The sequence below is a fragment of the Mastigoproctus giganteus genome, chromosome 2 (genome assembly GCF_048544385.1).
Source record: "Mastigoproctus giganteus isolate SK-2022 chromosome 2, ASM4854438v1, whole genome shotgun sequence".
Taxonomy (NCBI): Eukaryota; Metazoa; Arthropoda; class Arachnida; order Uropygi; family Thelyphonidae; genus Mastigoproctus; species Mastigoproctus giganteus.
The window spans coordinates 52494079-52506541 of NC_143576.1; the positions used below are offsets into that span (position 1 = coordinate 52494079).

At 36.5% G+C, this 12463-nt stretch overlaps 1 protein-coding gene across 1 annotated transcript in view; it reads right to left on the minus strand.

Annotated features, from left to right (window-relative positions):
• LOC150089302 (uncharacterized) overlaps positions 1-12463 on the minus strand; it is a 600028-nt gene that overhangs the window by 415186 nt on the left and 172379 nt on the right. Inside the window, exon 5 of the mRNA XM_090389942.1 lies at positions 8706-9155. Coding sequence (XP_090246068.1) covers positions 8706-9155 — 450 coding nt within the window. The remainder of the gene's footprint in view (positions 1-8705; positions 9156-12463) is intronic.

Genomic DNA, 12463 nt, shown 5'->3' on the forward strand with positions numbered 1-12463 from the left:
GAACTCTTTGCTGTTTTTCTTTGCATCCCCTTGCCAAGGATTTCTCGTAATCTGCCTTCGCCTGCCTAACCTCCTTTGTAACTTGGTTGCATATCGACTTGTATCTATCATAGGCTTCTGTGTCGTGTTAATTTGTATGTATCCCATACATTTTTCTTCTCTGCCATATGCCTCATTAGTTCATCTGACATCCATTTTGGCCTAATCCTTGAACAATATTTCTTAGTTGGTATGTAAAGCCTAGTAGCTTCCAAGATAAGTTCTTTGAATGCTTCCCATTTTGAATTTGGTGTTGGTAACATCATCAGTTGGTCACACTGTATAGAATTTAAATACTGTCTCAGTCCATCGTAGTCGCCTTTACGGAAGCAATAACCCTTCCCTTTACCCCTAATGGTAGTTACCTCTTTGAGTAAATCCCACTTCAGCACACTGTGATCACTGCCACCTAGTGGTTCATTTATCTGCAGATTCTTAATGCATGAAGAATCACTGCTGATAATCAAATCAAGAGTATTGCTCCCTCTAGTTGCCTCCCGAACATGCTGATGTAGAAAACAATCATCCAATAAATCCACAAAAGTCCTGCTAGTGTGTGAGTAACCAGCCCCCAAATTCCAGTCAATATCTGGGAAATTAAAATCTCCCATTATAAGACACTCTGATTTACTGGCCCACTCTATTTCCCTGTACAGTTCCTTATTATACTCATCAGAGTCATTAGGCCTATAGCACACTCCTACTCTCAATTTTGATCTCCCAATGTTTATGTCACACCAAACTGACTCCACACTGCACTGTCCAGCGATGTCGACTGGCTTCACTTCCTTGGTTTTTATGTGTTTCTTAACTAATAGCATAACCCCTCCTCCCTTCCTATCCTGTCTATCCTTTCTGTAGACGTTGTACTCCCCAAATTGCAGTTCTGCATCCCTTATATCTGTGTGACACCACGTCTCTGATATCCCAACAATATCTGCCTTCGATGTTTTTAGCAATACCTCAAATTCATCAAATTTATTTACTAAACTCCTAGCATTGGTGTACACGCAAGTTCATTCCCTTTTGATGAAAAGTTTTTTTGTTTTTCTTTATTTGTTTTAAATCTTCTGAAGGTTGGGGTGTAACTTTCTGTTCCTCATATTTTAGCAAACGTTTCCCCTAAGATAATGGCAATTTGAGAGGTTTCAGAAACATTCTGTCCCTCCATTCAATGATAGGCACAGGATTTGTCTGATATATGCTTTCATAAAGGCGACTACAGTGGTCTCAGACAGTATATAAATTCTATACAGCGGGACCAACTGATGATGTTACCAACAGCAAATTCAAAATGGAAGGCATTCAAAGAATTAATCTTGGAAGCTACTAGGCTTTACATACCAACTAAGAAATATTGTTCAAGGTTCAGGCCTAAATCATTGTGAGATGAACTAATGACACATGTGGCAGGGAAGAAAAATGCACGGGATACATATAAATTAATAGGTGACATGGACGCCTATGATAGATATAAGTTGGCCTGTAACCAAGTCACAAAGGAGATTAGGCAGGAAAAGGCAGATTATGAGAAATCTTTGGCAAAGGATGCAAAGAAAAACAGCAAAGAGTTCTTTACCTATGTAAACTCTAGAAGAAAAAGGATGAATCAGATTGGTTCACTGGATATTAATGGTTGAGCTGTTGATGAACCTGCTCAGGTGGCTAACAAAATAAATGAGTATTTTGCATCTACATTCACACATGAGGAGTTATTCAGGGATTGGAATGCCAGACGTGAATTAAACCCTTCCAGTGAGTAGATGTTTTTGTAATAACTGAGAGGAAGTGGAGGAGAAATTGTTGAAGATAAACATAAAAAAGGTATCTGGGGTGGATGGGATCTATCCAGTTATATTAAAGGAGGCAGCAAAGGAAGTGAGCAAACCCTTAGCCATAATTATGAGAGCTTCTTTGGACTCAGCGGACCCATGGACTGGAGATGTGCAAATGTGACCCCAATTCACAAAGGAGGATAAAAGAGCAACAAAAGTAATTATAGATCTGTTAGTTTAACTTCTGTTCCAGGGAAATTAATGGAGGCACTGGTTAAAGAAGCACAGGAATATCTAGACAAGACTTCAGTTAGAGCTCAGACACAGCATTGGTGTGTTAAGGGGAAGTCCTGTCTGACCAATCTGATTGGATTCTATGATGTGGTCACAAAACCACTAGATGCAGGGAATAACTTTGATATCATATATTTAGATCTTAGAAAGGATTTTGTTACTGTAGCACATGAAAGAATGCTGCACAAATTGGAGCAGTCTGGCATTGTAGGTAAATTGCTGCTATGAATAAAGGTATGGTTGAAGACAGAGAGTGATAATCAATGGACAGTTCTTCGTGAACTAATATTATTACTGGAGTCCCTCAGGGTTCAGTGTTGGGTCTATTGTTGTTTTCTGCATTTGTAAAAGATATTGATGATGGCATATAAGGCTTAATATCCAAGTTTGCAGATGATATGAAGGTGGGCAGGGTTGTTAAGGACACTAATGACAGTATGCTGCTGCAACAGGATCTAGAAAAGTTTAACATTGACAAATGTAAAGTATTACATATGGGAAGCAACCCCAAAATAACGTAACTCTGTAGTACTACACTGACAGTGGAAGGGAAAGAAAAGGACCTGGGGGTAATTGTGCAGGCAGATAATGAAGTTTTCTGAGCAGTGCAGACGGTCTGCAAGAGTAGCTCATGGTGTTTTGTCAATGATATACAGGAATTTTTCTAGCAGGGATAAGGAAGTGATTATCCCCTTGTATAAGGCAATGGTCAGGCTACACCTTGAGTACTGTTTACAGGTTTGGAGGCCTCATTTTAAGGCGCCTCCGTAGCCATGTGGGCATAAGCTTGCTTTCTTGCATTGTATGCCTCTAATAATGCTAATGCTAAGTACATAGTCGAAGTGAGTGGTCCTTTAAGCACCTCAGATCTCAACTTGGTGATTGTTTCTTCTCTAATGGAGCCTTTATCTCATGGCTATTCCCAACCTCGTGTTGTTTGGCATTACAAGAATGCAAAATGGGATGACCTGCAAGATTCCGTTTTTTCTTTTCCTTGGTCGGATTACTGCTTTAAAACTTCTGATATCAACGTTTGCACAGATCGTGTCAGTGAAATTATTCTTGTAGGAATGGAATCCTTTATTCCACACTCCACTTTAAAATCTCTCCTTTATCTAAACCTTGGTTTTCCAATAAATTTGTGAGGCTGTTCAAGAGCAGAATGTTGCATATCATAATTTGCTTGTTTCCAATCCTTCAGTTTCATTTACTGCCTAACCAAAGCTCACAACAATTGTAAATCAGTTATTAATTAGTCGTAACTAGATTTTGAAAAGACTAAGAGTAGAAAACTTGCCTCTTGCCCTAATGGTAGCCGAGCATTCTGGTCTCTTGCCAAAGCAATCGGCCCCAACTTTTGCCTGTTTTTGCTCCCATCTCTATCAAAACCAGATGGTTCTATTGTCACTTCAGTCAAGGATATAGCTAAACTACTAGCATCCTTTTTTTCTTCCAACTCATGTATTAATGATCCTGGAAAAACAACTCCTACCATTCCCAACACATTCCATTCAATGCCTCCTGTGGTCTTCCGTCTAAAGGATATCAGAAGGATTTTGACAAATCTTGATGCTAAGAAAGCTCCAGGTCCCTATGGTATTTCTCCACTTATTCTCAAAACCTGTGCTCCCGAACTTACTCCTCTTCTTTGACTCCTTTTTGCTCTTTCTTATTCAAATTTTTTTTTTCCCTCTGCTTGGAAATTTGCTGATATATCCAGCCAGTTCCTAAAAAGGGTGACAAATCCCTCCCATCCAATTATCATCCCAGTGCAATTACTTCTACTCTTTCTAAAGTAATACAGAAATCAATTAATTGCCAACTCTTAAACTACATAGAAACCTTCCGTCTGATCAACAATCACCAGTATGGATTCCGTCAGTGTTGATCCACTGGTGATATTCTGACTTACGTTTCCCATTTATGGACAAATTCAACGGAAAAGTTTGGTGAAACACAAGCAGTTTCTCTTGACATCTGAAAGGCTTTTGATTGTGTTTGGCATAAAGGTTTTCTAAAAAGGTTTCCATCTCATGGTTTGCCAACTGTTTTTTGTAATTGGTTATCCAGTTTTCTCTCTGACCGCTCACTGAGGGTGGTGGCTCTCTGTCTTCTATCTTCTCCACTAATGCTGGTATTTCCCAAGGTTCAGTTCTTTCCCCCCACTCTTTCCCTCTTGTATATTAATGACCTTTTTTGATTGACAGATAGCACATTGCATTCCAGTTTCCAGTTTGATGCTTAGCTTGCCCTGCTCAATCAGCTTCAACTTCTAGAATATCCTCTAACAATTCCTTAGATGCCGATCTCCAGATAATTCTTTAGTGGGGCAAAGACAACTTTGTTGATTTCAATAATTCTAAAACTTAGAAGTATTGAAATGAGAAGTCTTATTGTGAGAAGTCTTTTTGTGAGAAGTCTTACATCTCACAAAAAGGACTTTTCTGCTCCTATGCTTATCTTTGGTGACACTGTCACCAAAGGTAAGCATACTGACTTCTGTTCTCTATTGGCACAAAAACACATTACAAATATTGCTTCCTCTGCATATAAAAAACTTAGTTTTCTCTCTCAGTCTCATCGTTACTTTTCTTACAAACAGCTGTTCACTCTGTACAAATTGCAAATCTGCCCTACGATGGAATATTGTTCCCACATCTGGGACAGTGCCACCAAAACCTCTCTCAGGCTTCTAGATTCCATTCAGAAGCGGACAATTAGGTTAATTAATGACTCATCTCTAACAGAGTCCCTCCATTCTCTGTCTCATAGATATTCTATTTCTGCTACATTCCTTTTCTACAGATACTTCCATGGGCACTGTTCTGAATTGGCTTCTATTATTCCTGCTCTCTCTTTCAAAACAGTCCAAACACGTGCCACCACCAGCCAACACTCATTTACTGTCTAACTTCAAACTCTTTTCATCTTCCTTGTTTATTCATTCATCTGCTGTTTTCTGGAACAAGCTTCCTTCACACGTATTTCCTGAAAATTACAGTCTACAGAATGTGAACAAATATCTTCTTTCGTTTTCTGAACATCTGACCCAAGCATGGTACTAAGTAGTATAGGTTCTAATACATCTCGTGTTTGGGGTTTCATAAAAAAAATAATCTCTCCTATCCAATTATGGTCCCATTGCACTTACTTTTACTCTTTCTAAAGTAATGGAAAAATCCATCAATCCCTAAACTATCTAGAAACCTTCCAGCTGATCAGATTTCCAATATAGATTCCATAAAGTTATCTGGCTGACGTTACCCATCAATGGAGAAATTCTATGGAAATATTTCTTTGTTGCTCACAGAGTTGCTCTTCATATTTTAAAATCTTTTAATCATGTTTGGTATAGCGGTCTTCTAAATAACATTCCACCTTATGGATTGCTAACTGTTTTTTAATTGAGTATTAAGTTTCTCTCTGACTGCTCACTGCAAGTGATTGTGAATGACTCTCTCTCTCTCTCTCTCTCTCTCTCTCTCTCTCTCTCTCTCTCTCTCTCTCTCTCTCTCTCTCTCTCTCTCTCTGTCTTCTAACTGCTCCACTAATGCTAGTCTTTCCCAAGATTCAGCTCTTTCTCTCACTATTTTCCTCTTATATTAACGGCCTTCTTCCACAGACTGAAAATCCTATCCATAGTTTTGCTGATGATAGCATTCTTTTAGATAACTCAGCCAAAGCTAACAGCTAATTTCAATCATTCTAAAACATAGGCCTGTTTTAATTCCTGCAAAAAAGGATTCTTCTGCCCCTATGCTTACCTTCGATTACACTCAGATTTTTAGATAAGAGCACATATGTCTATTAGGGATTAACCTGACTTCTAATCTCTCTCTCTCTCTCTTAGCATAAGCACATCACAATATTGCTTCCTCTGCATCTCTCAGCATTACTTTTCTTTTAATCAGCTACTCACTCTGTACAAATCTCAAATCTGCTCTACCATGGAATATTTTTCTCACATCTGAGGCAGTGCCCAATAATTTTTCTCAGGCCTCTATACTCCATTCTAAAAAGTGTAATTGGGTTAATTAATGACCCATCTCTTACTGAATTTCTCCCATTCTCTGTCTCACAGATATTCTGTTTCTGTTGCATGCCTTTTCTGTAGATACTTCCATGGGTACTGTTCTTCTGAATTAGTTTATTTCTCTCTCTCTCTCTCTCATAAACCAGTCCAAAAACATGTCGCAACCAGTCAACATCCTTTTACTGTCCAACTTCAAACTCAAGAAACAACTTTTTTTTTTCTCATTTATTTCCTTCAACTTCCGTTTTCTGGAACAATCTCTCTTCACATGTATTTTCTGAAAATTACAGAAATTCCAGTCTAATATCAAGTATCCTCTTTCATTTTCTCAATTTTCAACACAAGCACAGTAATAAGTACTATAGGTTCTAATATCTTTTGTGTTAAAAATAGTTTCTCCTGTTAAAAAGCACAGACCATGATGTGAAAATTTCTACCACTGTTTTTCCAGAATTCAATTGACCGATAAAGTGCTCATCATTATATACTTGTTCCTATCGTTTTTGGGCAGGATTGCAGACACTTTCCGTTTCAATTCTAACTCTTGACTTTTCTGAATATTGCTCAAAATTTTCTCAACATTGCTCAAAATTAGAATAAAATGCCCAGGTAATATTAGTACTTCTCAAGAACAATATTAGTCTGTGCTCTTCAGAGCAAGAATAATCACAGTCTATGCACAAAATTAAAAGAGCAATTTATGTACAGTCATAAACTGTTCTTTTAATGTGTTCAAGAACTGGACAGAATTGTCACCCATTTTATATAAAAAAGTGGTCACATCCATACAAGGCTGAAAACACACGAACATATTAATCATTACAATATTAATAAAAACATATTCCCTAGGAATATATTGCCTAGGAGGCAATATTTTTAAAAAATATAATTATAATCAGCATACCTTGTCAAAATGAAAAAAAAATGAAGCCAAAATCATATCTGGATCTGACAGACCATCTATTTTATTTCACATAAAAGGATATGCTATTTGTGACATTACATGGTGTGATACTATTCATTGTCTCTCAATGCAATTAACATGTTAGAAGCACAAATAAAAAGCCAATGCTTCCTTACTAATATGAAGCTTCTTTTGTCTTGTACCTCTCAGCAGCTGTATAACCAAAAAAATCAGGCATGTTTTTTGGTGAAAAGGTTTAATGAGCTAAAACAGACTGCATGCTAATCTTATTCTAATAAAGTCACAAAAATAAAAGGTTACTTGACATTTAAAAGTGTCATACTCAAATCCTGCGACTGAAGTGGTTTTGAAAAATGTGCTTTGCAACCAAATGGATATGGTGATTGTTGTTATGTTTGTTATTTGGTTTTTAGGAGCATTAGCAACTAAGGCCATATTGCTCCGGGAATATGTGGTGGTCATTCCCTGACCTTTCTGCATCCTCTGTATTTGGTGGTCACGGGCTCGAACCCCGGTCTAATCAAGAAGCGTGTGCTACGCACTGCTGCTCCTGCCCACCTGGCTACGGAGGCGCCTGGATATGGTGAAGGATCATATGAAAAATTTAGATGAAGATTCAGTATAACCATATCAAATTAACTTCATGGAATTTTATTATATATTTTGTATCAGTTTATTAAATTTTCGTATATTTGTTTCAATTTATTAAATTTTTTTCAATAAAGTGTTTTAAATAATTACATAACTGTTTCGAAAATTCTTTTGCCTGAAGGCAATAACAATCAAAGTCCTGAACCTTTGATAAAATATTTGCATTTTTCATATATTGCAATCTTCCACTCAACGTTTTATTACAGACAGTAGTAAATAATAAATAAATGTTCTATGATTAAAATAAGAAAAATCAAAATATTTTATGCAGATTAGTTTTCAAGAAAGAGGGCCAGAAAGTTTGGTTTTTTTTTGAATTCTCCTAAACTAGTCTTTTTTTTTTCTTTTTTTTTTTTTTTGTATCCTTCATTTTCATCCATTTAATTGAATGTTATATTTTTCCATTAACTGTCCATTCTGCCAGTCCCAATTCTGATTAATCTTTTATTAGAGGGTGGAAGAAATCTCTGTAGAAGTTCTGCATATGGCTTCAGTCCCTTCACTGGGTAAGTATTTTTTCTGTTAGTTTGCATACCATGGCATAAGATAATAGCCTTTGAAATCAGCTCTTTGGCAGGTTTAAAGGTTACTGAATATCATATCCCTCGGTTATTTTGGACACTGGTGCCCTGTGATTCCTGATGAATGGAGATTCTGTCCCATGAAACCCTTCTTTATTCCAGCACATATTTTAATTTTGTATTTAATGGCTTATCTTTTGGCATTTTAATTCACAAATTCAGCAAATGAAAAGCACATGGCACAAAGGAGATAAAACTATCTCAGCTAGCTACGTGTATTTTCTTAAGTGATTCCAAAAGTCATTTCTTTCCTTTTCAATGCATTGCAATGTTATGTGAATAGATTGCAATTTTGGAATATAATATAAAGCTTGATACATTCAGTGTGTGAAATTATTGGCATTTTTCTGGCCTATTATATATTTGTAACAAATATATAATAATAAAAGCAAAATTGTTATACTTACTCTTCATTCCCTTTATCATTTAAAAGAGAACTGTATAGTTTTAATTTGTCTCTAATCAATGCAGTTGTACTAAGTGCATCATATACAATGGCAAATGAAGAACTTGATGGAAAATAGCTAATCACATGTTCAATATATTTTAAAATATCAAAGAAAGTTGTATTCACTGCATGACTGAAAGAAGCCTTAAAGGGATAAAATGCTCCTTGGGCACTAAGAAGAAGAGGGAAATATTCGTCTAATTCTCTTGTCAAATCTCTAACTTGTGGCAGTAATAAACAATCATCATTAATATATTTTCCTGACTCTTCAAAACTGAAGGTTTCTCTGCATCTAAAGTAATGACTAAGTTCTTCTTCTTCTTTTATATAAAAATGTACACTGTTAATAATTCTTTGCTGCAGTATTCTCTGAATTGTTGTCAAATGACCATGACTCACTATTAAAGACCTAAGATAGAAAGATAAATGATAAAAAGCTGTTTAAAATTATTACAAGTCATGCATGTAATAAATATGTTTTATAAGATTTATAAACTTTTAAAATTTTTTATATATGATAATGCAATTTTGCGATAATGCAAAATCAAAAGTTAAAACTTTTAAGATGAAATGTAAATATAAAAAGTATATATATATATACTTTTTTTATATTTACATTTTTGCATTTTTATAATTTTCATATTTACATTTTTTATATTTATATCAGGTTAGCATTGGTAGTGGCACATGATGCAAGAAAGCAATCTTATACAACACCAACCAAAAAAAAAAAAAAAGTCCCATTTCATCTATCCATTCCCATCCCAATTAGTTTGTCTAGTTCTTCCTTGAATTTACTGAAGCTATCAACTTCCACAACAGATGGACGTTTGATCTGGTAATCAACCACTTGTTGGCTAAAGGCAAACTTCCAGAAATCTATATTGCAATTATCTTTCTTCAATTTGAATTTATGTTCCCTCATGTCTGTAGTCCGAGCAAGAAGAAGAATCCCATCAGCATTGAGCTTGCTCAATCCATTCAAAGCTTTAAACACCTCAATCAGATCAACTCACAGGTGCCTAGTCTCCAGTTGATGCAATTTGCAGAATTGAAGCCTTTCTTGGTAAGGGCATCGCTAGTCTCCTCACCAGTCTTGTAGCCCTTCTCCGTACTCGTTCCAGGAGCTCTACATCCTTCCTAAAATGAGGCCTCCAGACCTGTATGCAGTATCATGATGTGGCACTGCCTTACACATACACAATGGTATAATTCATAATTGCTTTCCAACTGCAAGTCGTCTTCCAATATTTGAGGGGAAAAAACAGCATGCCCTCAAATTGATAGTATTATTTTTAATGGACTTTTCTTGCATCTAAATTGTTAAATCTTAAAAGTTTCATTCATTGTTGAAATTTTAAAATCAAACAGGATAGTTTATATGTAAAGCCCAGGTTGTCCTTTTAAGGCATAATTTTGAACTTTCCTTAGTGAATTGTAATCAAATAAATTGGAAATTAATTTAGGGGATTTACTATTAGTAGTACTTGAAATGGCTAAACAGAAAATGTTACATGCATTGGCAATGTTATTTTTTATTTTATTTTTTTCTTCCAGTTTCACACTAAAGAAATATAAGATTTTGATGTAAGCTTACGATAAAAAGCTTACGATTTTACCTTAATTTTAACATTAAGATTTTTAAATTCTCCCTCCAAACGCTCTGGATTCAACACTGCCTGTGAGGTGATCTGACTGAGGTGTATAAGGCCTTAAATGGTTTAAGCAAGCTCAATGCTGATGGGATTCTGCCTCTTGCCCAGATTAATCACCTGAGGGGGGGGGACATAAATTCAAATTGAGGAAAGACAGTTGTAGAATAGATGTGCAGAAGTTTGCCTTTAGCCAGCATGTGGTTGATTGCTGGAACAAACTTCCATCTGTTGTTGTAGAAGTGAACAGCTTAAATAAATTCAAGGCAGAACTAAACAAACATTTGGAACAAATGGATGGGTGAAATGGGAAGGTTTTTTTTTTTTTTTTTTGGCTAATGCTGAATAAGCTCAATTCGAGGTTGGCATTCGAGGTGAGCGGACACGCTTAGTCAAGGCTCCTCAGTTAAATGGTTTACTTTTGGATAGTGCTTTTAAATATTTGATTTATTTAGATATTGTTGGATTATTTTGTTATAGGTTTTCCTGTAACAGTTTGATTTAATAATATTATAGATATAATTGTGTAAAGTTAACTTTCATTGATATTTATTTAATTTTATAATGGTAGTTACAAGATCTGCCTTAAACACGTCACAGGGTATCGTGACTCACACGGAAATAGCCGATGGCGATTTACGGGTGAGTAATGATTTAATCCGTTGTGGAACCTGTGGAATGTTTTCCAAGGTCGACCTGGTGACTAATCCTTCCTCACCTGGGGATTCTTTTCTTTGTGATTGATGTAAGGAGTGCACCGATCTTAAATTACAATTTGGTGCACTGATGGAACAATTTGAGTCCCTGAAAAAACGGGTGCTTGCCCTCGAGAATAATGCATCTGGGAGCTCGTCAGGGACTCAAGACCCCAGCAATCTACCAAGTGATGCACACCCGATTCGAGCCTCAAAACGGAAAAACCAAGTGCAAATTACTCTGGTTAAAAAAGACATTGTTTTATTAGGAGACTCCATTGTCAGGGAAACGGGGAATATTTTTTGTAATAAGGATAGGTGGAGTAGAACCAGGGTATGTCTGCCGGGAGCAACTATTGATGATGTCATCAACAGATTGTCAGATTTTAAAGGGGGTAAAGAGAATATTATTATTCATGTGTGGACCAATGATATTAAATGTACACGATCTGACGATTTGTTGGAAAAATACAGGACCATGCTGAGGAAATGTCGCGAGCTAGGTCATAATGTCTATGTGTCTGCAATTCTGCCCAGACACGATAGGAGGGTTTATATGTTAAGAGCCTTGTGGATTAACTCAAGACTTGAAGGAATCTGCAAGGCTTTAGGGGGGAAATTTTTATCAGCATGGCCCACACTTGTAGGTAGAAGGAATTTGTTTTGTAGAAACGGGAGTGGTGCAAAAGTTTCTGCCAGTATTTTTGAGGATACCTTAAAGGTTCAGGGAAACTGCTAGTTAGGGGGGAATGTGGGTAATATTGACACGCGTTTATCTGATAATATTGGTCAAAGTAACTCTTGCACATACCTTAAGAGTTCTTATCTGTTACCCCAACTGGACGTATTATCTAGATGTTCTGGGGGCAGAAACGTTTCACGTGAGCGGGTAGCTAATATCAGAGAAGAGAGTGTAAAAAACTTCAAGGGTTCTGTTAGAGTTGTTAAATATACAAGAACAGTAAATCTTAATTGTTTATACAGTAACGTTAGAAGTGTCGTCAATAAAATGAGCGAATTCGAACTGCTGGTTAAAACAAGTAACGCGGACATAATAGGGCTTACAGAGACGTGGTGCCACCCGGAAATTGGGGGTGATTAGTTTCAGTACGGCTTGTATAATGTATTTAGGAAGGATAGGGTAGATAGAAGGGGTGGTGGGGTAATGCTTCTTATCAGAAGCAGCCTGAGTGCGACGATAGCTTTCCTGGATTCAGACACTTCACATGCTAGTATAGAGTCTGTAGGGTGTGAGATAGTTGGAAACAAAGGTATAATGCGAGTAGGAGTAATCTACAGAACAGGTGATTGTGAAGATTATGACAAAAGCCTCTACATGCAAATGGGATGGGCAAGTAAGTGTCAATGCC